Source organism: Haliotis rubra, unplaced genomic scaffold, assembly GCF_003918875.1.
Source record: "Haliotis rubra isolate DU_JTF1 unplaced genomic scaffold, ASM391887v1 Scf225, whole genome shotgun sequence".
NCBI classification, from domain to species: domain Eukaryota; kingdom Metazoa; phylum Mollusca; class Gastropoda; order Lepetellida; family Haliotidae; genus Haliotis; species Haliotis rubra.
Genome location: NW_025766281.1, coordinates 216,434 through 230,574, shown reverse-complemented (window position 1 = coordinate 230,574; position 14,141 = coordinate 216,434). Strand labels below are relative to the sequence as shown.

At 41.8% G+C, this 14,141-nt stretch overlaps 1 protein-coding gene across 1 annotated transcript; it reads right to left on the bottom strand.

Annotated features, from left to right (window-relative positions):
- Positions 1–362: 362 nt before the first annotated feature.
- On the bottom strand, positions 363–13,625 carry LOC124277643 (merlin-like). Its single transcript, XM_046713361.1, has 14 exons — positions 13,398–13,625; positions 11,766–11,894; positions 10,559–10,765; positions 10,033–10,184; positions 9,261–9,336; positions 8,384–8,516; positions 8,068–8,144; positions 6,594–6,707; positions 4,922–5,044; positions 4,347–4,478; positions 3,815–3,900; positions 2,822–2,936; positions 2,483–2,632; positions 363–505 (listed from the first exon to the last, which is right to left on the bottom strand). Exons 1-14 carry the CDS (start codon positions 13,494–13,496, stop codon positions 482–484), a joined length of 1,617 nt encoding a protein of 538 aa, XP_046569317.1. The 5' UTR covers positions 13,497–13,625; the 3' UTR covers positions 363–481.
- Between the last annotated feature and the right edge of the window lie 516 nt (positions 13,626–14,141).

The following is a 14,141-nucleotide window of genomic DNA, read 5'->3' as shown; positions in this document are numbered from 1 at the left end:
TAAGGCTATGTTAGTTATATGACAGCAGTCTGTATACAATCGAGTCTGGACCAGACAATCCAGTGATTGACATCATGAGCCTCGATCTACGCACTTGGGATTCGGTGACATGTGTCAACCGAGTCAACAAGCCTGACCAACCGATCGCGTAATTCACCTCTTATGACAAGCATACATTCTGAAGAAAACACTTTTGTAAATATATGCTTACTACTTCGTCTGATGAAAGAGTAAGCATGTTGTATTCCCATACACTAAAAAGGCACCTGCAAACAATTCTATTCACTAGCACCTAAATCTTTGGAAATTACGTTTCCCCTGGATTTGATTATATTCGAAACATACCTTTCTGAGAGTGGAGTACTTGGTCTCCCCCCGTTGGATGATCTCCTCGTGGAGCCGGTCGAAGTCCGTCTGTCGGTCCTCCACCTTCAGCACCTCGATCTCCGTCTTCAGCTCCTTCAGCTGCTCCTGTAGGTTCTTACTCTTCTCCATGTACTCCAGTCTGAAACATCGATCACACATGTGTGTATGTACTGAAACACACGCCACACACATGTACTCCAGTCTGAAACATCGATCACACATGTGTGTATGTACTGAAACACACACCACACACATGTACTCCAGTCTGAAACATCGATCACACGTGTGTGTATGTACTGAAACACACACCACACATGTACTCCAGTCTGAAACATCGATCACATGTCTGAAAACACACCACATCATGTACTCCAGTCTGAAACATCGACATGTGTGTATGTACTGAAACACACGCCACACACATGTACTCCAGTCTGAAACATCGATCACACGTGTGTGTATGTACTGAAACACACCACACACATGATACTCCAGTCTGAAACATCGATCACGCGTGTGTGTATGTACTGAAACACACACACACACATGTACTCCAGTCTGAAACATCGATCACACATGTGTGTATGTACTGAAACACACCACACATGTACTCCAGTCTGAAACATCGATCACACATGTGTGTATGTACTGAAACACACGCCACACACATGTACTCCAGTCTGAAACATCGATCACACGTGTGTGTATGTACTGAAACACACACATGTCCAGTCTGAAACAACATGTACTCCAGTCTGAAACATCGATCACACATGTGTGTATGTACTGAAACACACCACACATGTACTCCAGTCTGAAACATCGATCACACATGTGTGTATGTACTGAAACACACACCACACACATGTACTCCAGTCTGAAACATCGATCACACATGTGTGTATGTACTGAAACACACACCACACACATGTACTCCAGTCTGAAACATCGATCACACATGTGTGTATGTACTGAAACACACACCACACACATGTACTCCAGTCTGAAACATCGATCACACATGTGTGTATGTACTGAAACACAAACACACACACACATGTACTCCAGTCTGAAACATCGATCACACATGTGTGTATGTACTGAAACACACACCACACACATGTACTCCAGTCTGAAACATCGATCACACATGTGTGTATGTACTGAAACACACACCACACACATGTACTCCAGTCTGAAACATCGATCACACATGTGTATGTACTGAAACACACGCCACACACATGAACTGCAGTCTGAAACATGCATCACACACACCACACACATGAACTGCAGTCTGAAACTTGCATCACACACATGAACTGCAGTCTGAAACATGCATCACACACACCACACACATGAACTGCAGTCTGAAACATGCACATCACACACATGAACTGCAGTCTGAAACATGCATCACACACATGAACTGCAGTCTGAAACATGCATCACACACATGAACTGCAGTCTGAAACATGCATCACACACACCACACACATGAACTGCAGTCTGAAACATGCATCACACACATGAACTGCAGTCTGAAACATGCATCACACACATGAACTGCAGTCTGAAACATGCATCACACACATGAACTGCAGTCTGAAACATGCATCACACATGATGAACTGCACATGAACTGCAGTCTGAAACATGCATCACACACACACACATGAACTGCAGTCTGAAACATGCATAACACACATGAACTGCAGTCTGAAACATGCATCGCACACACCACACACATGAACTGCAGTCTGAAACATGCATCACACACATGAACTGCAGTCTGAAACACATGCCACACACATGTACTCCAGTCAACAGGAGTGAGTGAGTGAATTTGGTTTTATGCCGCTTTTAGCAATATAACAGCAATATCATGGTGGTAGGGAACACCAGATATAGGCTTTACACATTATACCTATTTGGGGAATAGAACCCACATCTTTGGCATGATGAGCGAACGCTTTAACCACTAGGCTATCCCACCACCCATACTGCAGTCTGAAACACATGCCACACATGCTACACACATCACACATGCCACACACATGTACTCTAGCCTGTCACACACACAACGACCATCACCTCCAACACACCATGTCCCTACCTCTCCTTCTCTATCTCCATAGACAGCTGATCCATGTCTCGGCAGGTGCTCCACCGGCATCTGTGTCGGAGGTGGAGGAGTGGGGGTCAGTATCGTGTGGTCAAGTTTCAGCTCATTCAGCTCAGGGGGCATGTGGTAACTATGGAAACTCTGAAAATGTGAGGATTGGTGTGAAAATGTAACCATGGCAACTGAGGAGTCCACCTGATGGTTTACTTGCTTCTCCAGCATTAATGTTAGATTATGTCAGCTTATTTAATGAAGACACTAGAACAGATAGTTCAGTATACTATTTGAATGTGTTACTCCAATCTGAGTGATGAGAAAAAGACACGTTACCCCAGCACTGTAGGGGATGTTGGTCCGAGATACCTCCAGGAGCTTGTCCTTGGCAAACTTCTCCGCGATCCTGGCATGAAGCAGTTCATCCTTTAACGTCTCAGCTTCCTTGGCTCTAAGGAAAACAAACAACCGAGACATTAGCAACACTCCTCATTGAGTACTGCTATATAACACAGCATCTTCTATGTATACCAACACCATGTGTCCCTCTACAGACCCATGACCTGTCCCCCTAACTCATGCCCTGTGCTGTTCCCCACATAATAAGGCCAGTTACATAGCCCTGAACTCCACGCATCACGGACATGCTCTTGGCATACAGCATAATAAAATCACTTGCCCTGATCATTTACTTCCACTATAGTGGGTATTATGAATTTATGATTTTTTTAAATAAACAACTGCTTATTAACATTGGAAAGTCAACTGGACACCTAAGTATTATGTGACCGGATACAAATGTTTGCCTTATGCCCGACAGAAACAAACACTGGACTCCGGACTGACAGGGCAACACTTGGGTTATTCCACCCCTGTACAGACCCATGACCTGTCCCCCAACTCATGCCCTAGCGATTTGCTAAATGCCCCACATAATAAGGCCACTCAAATAGCCCTGAACTTATCTAACATTCGGACATGCTCTTAGCGCATACAGCACAATAATTATTATTCCCCGTGATAACACCGGTACCCATTTTCTGCTTGGTGAACAGACACAATTTGGAACAAACTGATGGACATTATTACCACGGATAACACGGGTACCCATTTTCTGCTTGGTGAACAGACACAATTTGGAAGAAACTCCCTTGCCTAAGGTGAGACCATATGTCACGTGTCACCGTTGTGGGGCAGGACCGTAGAAACTCTCAGGAGTGAAGCCACCAAAACAGTCACCCATCCAAAGAGTGTATGTGACCAGCATTGCTTAACTTTAATTGGGTTGTGACCTGAGCTCTCTGCATAAGACCACACACCAAGACATACCTCCTCTCCGAGTCCTCCAGTAGTTTGGCTGCTATCATCTCTGCCTCCCTCGCCCGATGTTCCATCAACATCCTCTCCTCCTCCGTCTGAATGTACACATGACACAGCTGTATACATGCTTCCACAAAATATATTCTATACTACTCAACTGACGCTAAAGAACACCCAAAATTACCATAGTAACTTTGTCACAGCTGGTGGGTACTGAACACACAGAATTCCAGTTGTGGGTATCCTTTAAGTACTTTTGGGTTGTACATGGTTTGTTGCCAACAGCACTAATGTGATTAGTGATAGACTCGGGAGACCAATCGATATTCATAACAAATGAAACATCAAGTTTAAAGCATTTTTCTTATTGTTATGTTTGTTAAAATTGCAACAAGACATAAACAACTGATACAGTTTTTTGACTCATAAAACAGCAATGTAAACAACATACTCATGTATCCTCGATCGTCTTGATCATAGACTTTATCAGTGCCTGTTTCGTTTGCAAGCATCTCAAAGCTTAAGACCATCTTCTCCATACCTTTATTGCCGACACTTTGATCCGATGGACTTCATTTTCCGCTTCTTTTGATTTCTCTCTCAACAACAGAGCCTCCTCGTCCATGATGCGAACCTTCTCCGCCAACAAGTCTGCTGTTTCTTCCGACCTCATCTACACCAGCAGAAATCAACAACTCACTATGTCACAAACACTGTCAGCCACAGCAAGTATTCACAGTACTGAACATCTCTGGGTTTAGGGATCATACAGCCTTGTGCCACATGTGCACGCAAATATGAAATGGCTCATTCAAACTTTCAATATGAGCCTTCTGGGTGCGCCAGAATCATGGTGTAACAAATGTTCTAATCTGGAACTTCAATCTTTATAATTCGCGCTTGGTTTGCTTATCGCGATTTGTGAAAGATCAGGTGGCAGTAGCTTCAGCTATCTGCTCATTTCAATGTGAAAGAATCAAAAGCTTTCAAAAAGCTTCTCTGAATGATTGTTTTCTCTCTGTGATAAGAAAAATAGACAAGGAAACGGTTCAACTCTGAATGAGGATTGCTTCTCTGTTAGAAACATGGTAGTACCCAGAATGCAGTGAGACTGACCAGAGCTTCCTGCGACATGCGGACCTCGTCCTGCAGCTGCATCAACCGCCGCTCCAGGTCCTCCTTCTCCCGCATCATCTCCTCTCGCATCTGCTTCTCCTTCGCCAGCCGCGCCCGGTCCAGCTGCAGCAGCAACCACACCATCATCAAACATCGTCAATAATCCAGCATAGCATATCCCATATCGTCATTACCCTGTACTTATACATTGATATAGTTCCCTTTGAGTCCAGATCTAATGACTCAAAATTCAACAATAATATTTGCAGTGATCTCACTAAAGACATATACTATCAGGCCATTTTCTTCATTACATCCTAACTGTTAAGTTAAATTTTGATAGAACACCATTACATAGTATATGTTTGTTTCTTTGCTTGTTTGTGGTTTAACGCTGCACCCAGTAATATTCCAGCCCAATGGTGGCGGTCTGTAAATAACAGGTGTGCACCAGACAATCCAGTGATCAACAGCATGAGCATCAATCAATACAATTGGGATATGAGGACACGTGTCAACCAAGTCAGTGAGCCTGACCACCCGATCCCGCTATTTGCCTCTTATGATAAACATGGGTTGCTGAAGACCAATTCAGACCCGGATCTTCACGGGTTACACAGTATTATGAAATACAGTAAACTATGTTTATAGAGAACAAGCTTGTAACTGACAGATAAAACAAAGGTTGGGTTCAGACTTGCAGCTTCATTGAGTTTATGTTTTAAGCTGTTTACTTGATCTGGGTTTCAAGTTTCTTGTCAGTTTTTAGAAGAGACTGAAACTACTTCAACTAGTTTTTATTTCATATAAACTATACATTAATTTGGGAAATGACTTCAAATGAGACAATTCAAGGAGAAAAAAACCCTATTGCATTAGTATTGCAATAGTATGTTGCAATAGACTATAGTTGTTTCCCCTTCAATAGTTTCCCCTAGCAACACCAAAGGATCTGCCTTTTGAACTCTGGAACAATGTGATGACATGCATCCCTTCTTATCAGCAACTCCCAACAGAGACTCCACACTAAGGGATTCAGATCAGTTCATTTTCTAAAACACTGACTGATTTTCATCCCAAGTATCCCTTGATATTCAGTAAATTATGCTTACATTGAATTCAGACGGGGCTCTAACTTTAGTTAGTTATAGTGAGTGAGTGAGTTTAGTTTACGCCGCACTCAGCAATATTCCAGCTATATGGTGGTGGTCTGTAAATAATCCAGTCTGGACCAGACAATCCAGTGATCAACAGCATGAGCATCAATCTGCGCAATGGGGAACCGATGACATGTGTGAACTAAGTCAGCGAGCCTGACCACCCGATCCCGTTAGTCGCCTCTCACGACAAGCATGGGTTACTGAAGATCAATATTCTAACCCGAACCTTCACGGGTCTAGTTAGTTATAACCGTAGTTTGTTAAATGCATTTCAACTAAAATATTCTGCAAGTGAACGGGACCAAAAAATCGGTTCCTGTATTTTGCGCTGCTGCATTTATCAACAGATGTCAATTACTAAACCATCAATAGTCACACATACTATCGTTGCATCAATAGTTTTTCGTTTTTACCATCCATTAATTGCTATCGGAGACTCAACAATTGCAATCCATCGATACTTCAATGCATCGTTACAGCCCTAGTGTTTGACATTTGGTCCTTTCACCCACCTGTTTCCGAGCCTTCTCTTCACGTGCTTGGGCCTTCATCTGCTGGGTTTCCATGGAGTCGGGTTTCCGTCTCCGCATGAACAGTTCATGATTGCCCACACACAGCTCCAGGATCTAGACACAGGATCATGTCAAAATAACAGTTGTAAGGGTGCTAGTATGACAATAGTCTGAAAATGGTTTCCTATTTAAAATCACTGACATGTAGAATTGGAAAAGCAAATGTGTAGCTCTAACATACACGGACCACTGAAGAGGTCTGGATTATCACATCCAAATAATATGACACATTGTTGAATCGTCTGGCAAAATCACATTCACATTCATCACCTTTAATCACACACCAATTCACATTCATTTAATAAACAGTAAAACATAATCATCATCAAACCACCATCATCACCAATATCCCCACCACCATCATCAACCACCACCATCACCATCACCACCATCACCACCCTAACACCATCATCACCACCACCACCATCATCATCCACCACTCATCATCACCATCATCACCACCCCACCATCACCCCCAACACCATCCACCACCACCATCATCATCATCATCACACCACCATCATCACCAACACCATCATCACCATCCATCATCTTCATCATCATCAACACCACCATCATCATCCATCATCACCATCATCAACACCCCATCATCATCATTCATCATCCACCACCATCATCACCACCCCAACACATCATCATCTTCATCAACACCACCACCATTTCATCACCACCACTATCATCATCCACCACCATCATCATCACCACCACCATCATCATCACCACCACCACCACCATCACCACCACCATCTTCATCATCACCACCACATCATCACCACCCCCATCATCATCCATCATCACCACCCCCCATCATCTTTCCATCCACCACATCTTCACAACACCATCATCAACACCACCACCATCATCACCATCACCACCACCACCATCATCCACCATCAATCATCATCACCATCCCATCACCACCACATCATCATCACCACCATCACCACCACCATCATCATCACCACCACCACCACCATCATCACTGACACCACCATCACCACCACCACCATCATCACTGACACCCCCATCACCATCACCACTACCATCATCACCACCACCACTATCATCACCACCATCACCACCACCACCATCATCACTGACACCACCATCACCACCATCATCACTGACACCACCATCACCATCACCACCACCACCATCACCATCACCACCATCATCACCACCACCAACATCATCACCACCATCACCATCATCATCACCACCACCACCATCATCACCACCACCACCACCATCATCATCACCACCATCATCATCATCACCACCACCATCATCACCACCACCACCACCACCATCATCACCACCACCACCACCATCATCATCATCACCATCATCACCACCATCATCATCACCATCAACATGATCATGTCATACCTACCAACTTATTAATCCTCAACTTTGGGGCATAGAAAGTGAAATCGGCTGCACCCTTGCCAACATTTTTAATAAGAAACTGCAATGAATAAGAAAATCAGAATTAAAAACTATGAATCATGTTTTAAAGAAAAAGAAACAACAGCCAAATTGTTAAATGTTTAGACATAATGTATTCACACGTTTCTACAATGAATTGTGAAACATCCTAATTACAACTGATTATTCAGAGGTTACGAATCATAATAACCACTGCACTAATGTAAAGCCTAATATCTACAGAAATAATAACTTGGACTAATCTTGATAAGAATTACCTTTTTTGTCCTTAAATGAGATATTCTTGATTTCACTCCAGGGGAATGTTATCTTGGGCGTGAGTCGATTATCCCGCTCGTACACGTTGATCCCCCTAGCATCCACACCCAACCACAGATCTGTATGCTTCTTATTCTGGTAAATGAAACAATGTCACATAAACAAAAGATGGTTGGTTGGTTTGTTGTTTAAGGCCTAAAAAAACCCTGTATGTTGTGGTTCCGATTACCCGACTGACCCTTGAAATCTGGTGCCGACCCTATTTCTTTTTAAGCGGGATGGAAATGAATAAAATAAATTTAAAAGATGATAATAAAAAAAATAAGAGTTCAGATCCCATTGTTTTTTCCCGGCACCGACAGACATCGGTCAATTTGATAGAGAAAGTCGACATGATGGCCGCAAGCTTGATTAAATAAATAATTACACATTGATAAATGTGTTGTAAGTTTGTTCTTTACTTCTAAAAATAAATGAAAAAAAACCCAATTACGACCTACCTACCCTAAATTTTAATCGGAACCACAACATTTTTTTTATTTGGCCTAATGCCGCACTCAGCAGTAGTCCAGCTTTATGAGGGCCGTAGTAGTAGTACACAACTGGCTGCTATTTGTATTAAATAGAACCAAAAGTCAAAGACCATGTGGAATTGTGGTGATCCCAGGCATCATCCCTGTCGACATCAACTCCACCATCACTGGACAGTCTACTTCTTCACAAAGGCAACAGTTACAGATCGACCTGTTCTTTGAAGTCACACATACTCTATTATTTCATTAAGCTTAGTTTATACACATCAGTTTTAACACAGGTGCTGTTTTGAAAACGTAACCACTCTCCACCAAATGCAGTAACATGTATCCTTGTAAGTCTTACCTTAATCTGAAAGTAATTCACTCCATACATCTCAAAGTCCTGGGCTATCTTCAGATACTCAATCTCCGCTTCATCTCTGCAACACACAATCACAGCAGCTATTCAGTGTTCATACCCATAAGGGGGTGAAGGGTTAGCCTGGTGGTTAAAGCATTCGTCGTCACGCCGAAGACCTGGGTTCGATTCCCCACATGGGTACAATGTGTGAAGCCCATTTTTGGAGTCCCCCACAGTGACATTACTGGAATATGGCTAAAAGCGACATAAAACTAAACTCACTCATACACCTAAGTCACTTTTTATCCACATGTATCCTTCCAAACTGGTTGTAAATCTTGTAGGATAGAACAAAACCCAACTGTATATTATTACCTTTAGCTGGAAACTTTTACTTAAATATCCACAAACTGATCCCTGCAATAAGACAATTGTAACTTCCATGCTCTAACGGGGCGGTGGGGTAGCCTAGTGGTTAAAGCGTAGGCTCGTCACGCCGAAGACCCAGGTTCGAATCCCCACATGGGTATAATGTGTGAAGCCCATTTCTGGTGTCCCCTGCCTTGATGTTGCTGAAATATTGCTAAAAGCAGCGTAAAACCAAACTCAGTCAGTCAGTCAGTCCATGCTCTAACACAGGTTTATCACAGTGCTACGATCACCCTACAAATATATGAACTACATGATAACAGTAAATTTTGCTGGAGATATAACACCTGTAGTTATTCTTAGCATGTAACATATTCCACTAGTCAGGGCGGACAGAGAGACCTACCTGGTCATGCCGCGGCGGTCTGCGTACCACACTTTGATTCTCTCCTCCCACATCTCGGGGGTCATCTGGTACTGGTCAATGACCCTCTGGGGCAGCAGGTCCTCGCTGGCCAGCATCCCTGCCTTGTATGTTGCTGGGTCGTAGTCTCCATACTGCAACACAGATGGAATATATCAGATGAGTCTTTTCATATGTGAATAATTACCTCTGTTCACCCAGCAGAAAATGGGTACCCGGTGGGATAAGTCATATGCCTAACTATATGATTAACCTTCTAGCACCACACAGGCAGCTTGGGCGTGGATTCTGGGTTAGACTATTTCCCCAGCAAGTGGTTGTGTGGGGACATGAAATTGATCAAGTGACTTATCTCAGTGACATGCTTGATAGCATATTCTCGTACCTTGATGGCTTATATGTATTGATCACGGGAATGTCTGGTCCAGATTTCCAGTTATAACAAGACTGTGAGTAAGTGTAGAAAGATTCCTGACTGTGACAGCGCCATGTGATTCCAAGCACTGACCTTGGCCTGCACGGCGTATGAGGCGAGCAGCACGGAGGCCTCGGGCGGGCAGTAGATGTCCATGTTGAGTATTGACTGCTTGACCTGCAGGAAGAACAGATGTTGGGTGATCTCCTGGATCAGCTCCTCCGACACATCCTCCGGGTAGAACTTGGCCAGGAACAGGAATGGGATCGGAGTTTCCTTGCCAACATCCTGCCCAAGAACCTGCAACATGAAAAACAGTTATAAGGTGTCCAAGTTGTCATATGTGCTGTCATCATAACTGTTACATTTTAGTTATCTAGGACACATCATCGTGAAAACTATTGCTGGTTATCGCTTACAATGTGCAGGTCGATAATAAGAGCTCAGTAATCAAACAATCAATCAATAATTGATTGTAATTTAAACCACACCACAAAACTCATGTGGGTAATAACATGGCACAATCATAACATTGTGCAAACAAAACAGGCAAATATTAATACAACGATCAAGACGATCGAGGATACTTCCTGTTGAGACACACACACCAGGAGGTTGTTTACATTGCTGGTTTATAAGTCAGGAAACTGCATCAGTTGTTTGTGTCTTGATTTAACAAATACAACAATAAAAAACACTTTCTTAAGTTTAATATGCTGCTTATATTTTTGAATATTGATTAGTCTCCCAAGCCCAACTATAATCGCTGATGCAAGCATGATTGATTGATTGATCGATTATTTCATACACAAGCACTAATGAAAATATACTTCACATCAAAAGTTTAGACTAACAAGTGTAAATACAGCAACTTACTTCAGGCAACTGTTCTAAATGAAACATTTTAAAATATTCCATACCAAAGGTACTGTTTACACATGAACTGATGCATTGTAAAACGAATTCGTAACGTTGAAAACATTATTGGAAGATCAGTGGAAATTCGCGAATTGTTCACAAAATTTTACATCAAAACGCAGCTGTTCACATGCACAATATCTGCACATGCTTTTCAGCAATTTGATGCATGATCCTCGTGCAATTCATCTACATAAGGTTTGCAGTTGGTTCGCCCAAGCTAGTGGAGAAATCCATATTCGATGTAACCATACATATATGCATAACATATTGTGAGTGTTTTAAGTGAGTCTAAACTTTGATGGGAAGTATATATCAATACTTCATAGATCAACCAGTTTTTTAATCTCATCTGCCAATACGGTGTTTTCTATTATTTTACCTTTTTATCAAACTTGAGCCATGCGATGTAGCCCTTTGAGTCTACAAACTGTAGCCCGAAGTACCACGTCTCTCTCAGTCCAATAGTGCGGCACACCAGATCAAACAGTTCCTTCCCCATCGCCTTACTCTGTACAAAACATTTATTACTCGCCATGACATGTACTGCCCAAAAGAAGTCATGGAACACTATATATTTTCATATGATTATAGACAAACACAGTTGGTGGGTATTGAAAACACAGCCTTCCAGGTGGGTATTGAAACACACAGCCTTCCAAGTGAAGGTGTTCTTCAACTCGTTTTGAGTAGTAGCTGTCATAATCTTCTTACAAATGTTAATACAAGATAAAACTTCAATATTTGGGAGGTCCTTAAAATCAAATGCTTTTGAAAAAGCACAAGCACACTCTAATTTAAAACAAATGTTTGCTATTTCCTATCATCATGATCATGTTTATGACAAGTCCCTTAAAGCAAAGTGCCACCACAACTCCATTTGAGAATTGGAACAGTGCGACAGCCTACAAATCACACCGAAGAGTTTGATTCCCCACCTGGGTACAATCATCCTCGATAATCTCCAGGGTGTATGTTTCGATAAATCTCCACAAGTACCCTGGATGCATGTATGGCTCGGCCCGATAATTTTATTACCTCCCTTTGCTGGCTCCGCATTCTCACAGTAGCCAATCAGCTAAGCAGCTGTTACAACCGAGCTTGCCAGTGTCAACAAAGAAGGTTTGTTCGCAGTGCGACTCAGATTTGGGGGGAAATCATACAGACAAACGGACAGGTCTGAAACCTTTAAAAAATATATGCAAGATCTCCTTCTACCTCTTTCAGAGTACCTCTACAACAATTGTGTTGCCAAGTTTAATCGGATAGATAATTTAAAAAAGCGAAAGTGAGTTGTGATTGGTACGCTCAACATCCCAGCGTAGACACCTGATTGGATAAAAAGCCAGCCAAGGGAGGGAATAAAATCATCGGGCCATAGATGCATGACAAATCCATTTTTCATATTGCTGGCATATGGCTAAAACTGGCATAAATGATTAGTCACTCATTCATCTGAGAATCTGTATGCAACTAGCTTCCACTGCCTACTGAGTTTCTTTCACCTACTTTTGTACTTGACTGGATGTGGGTTAAAATATGAACTGTAGTGAACACTACTGCAATGGCATTGATGTTATAAATTACGAATACATCTCAATATCTTACAATGATATATTGTTACACTTCTAATCGTGATCATGATGATGTGAGACAACAACAAATGTTGTGTTATGAAAGTACAATGAAATGGAACATACATTCTGCTGAACTATATGATTTATTTTTTAATAACAAATGTATGACTGGAATTTAAGGAATGAAATTAATGAACACAAACACGTGAATCAGAAAAATGGGGGAAACGCCTGTGTCTCAAATAATACTGACAGGTGATTTATTTGTGCCAATCCCAAATCTCGGGAAACTAAACCTCCGCAGGAAATGATTTCTAAAATTTGATGACATCTTTGTCACTCGCTTGTAAGACTCTCCCGTTGTCATCACGTTAAATTTATTATTACGTCGACCTTTTAAACGATGCAAATCTGCTGTTTCCATAAATTCACTATACCTCGATCTCGAATTCCAGTTCAGCATCCATGGTCGTCACTCGGACAGGGAGGTTCTTGGAGTTTCCTCCGGTAGTTTTCTTCATAGAAACAAGAGGCATTTTCAATGTCTTATTCCCTGTACTCACACATTAAACGACCGAAAGTTTATAATCGATAAATCCTTCATTTTTGACACCCAAAATAGGTCTTTGTTGACTAACTCTTCATCACTTTTCTTCGATGTTGACTACCGGAAGTGTATGTTTTATTATATACAATATGCCTAACAACTTTCTTTGGTTTCCACTTCCTGGATGAGAACCTGCTATTGGGCGTGGGATTTATATTTTAGTTAATGTATTAAATACTGTAACTCTTAACTGTTTATGTGTACTCTTTTGACCATGTCCTGTGCATCGTCGAATGCGGTATCTCGTTAGCATTCATCGTGCCAAACAACAACTTCAAGGTGCAAATATCTGCACTGGGAACTTTGTTATTTCAAAACGCATAAAATCAGCAATTAAAATAAATAATTGTATCAAGTGAGGTGAACCAAGAAACATAATGTTATCTAACGCAATATATTTCTTCATTTGTGGTTACAGTGACACCTTGATGTCTATCGAATGACAGTGTGTAAATATACAATGTGTCCATCTTAAATTATTACAGCAACTTAGTTTTGGTAAGACATTGCCCTCGAACAGTTGTCACATGTAACCTGTAAGCAATAAACCTGTAAATTACAAATTAACCTGTAA

What these genes read in the sequence shown, in the direction of transcription:
- LOC124277643 (XM_046713361.1), bottom strand. Translation starts at nt 13,496, where the DNA reads ATGCCTCTTGTTTCTATGAAGAAAACTACCGGAGGAAACTCCAAGAAC. An exon ending in AAGAGAAGGCTCGGAAACAG is followed by an intron (nt 5,045 to 6,593) that starts GTGGGTGAAAGG and finishes TTGCTGCTGCAG; the next exon opens with CTGGACCGGGCGCGGCTGGC. An exon ending in ACATCCCCTACAGTGCTGGG is followed by an intron (nt 2,633 to 2,821) that starts GTAACGTGTCTT and finishes TCACATTTTCAG; the next exon opens with AGTTTCCATAGTTACCACAT.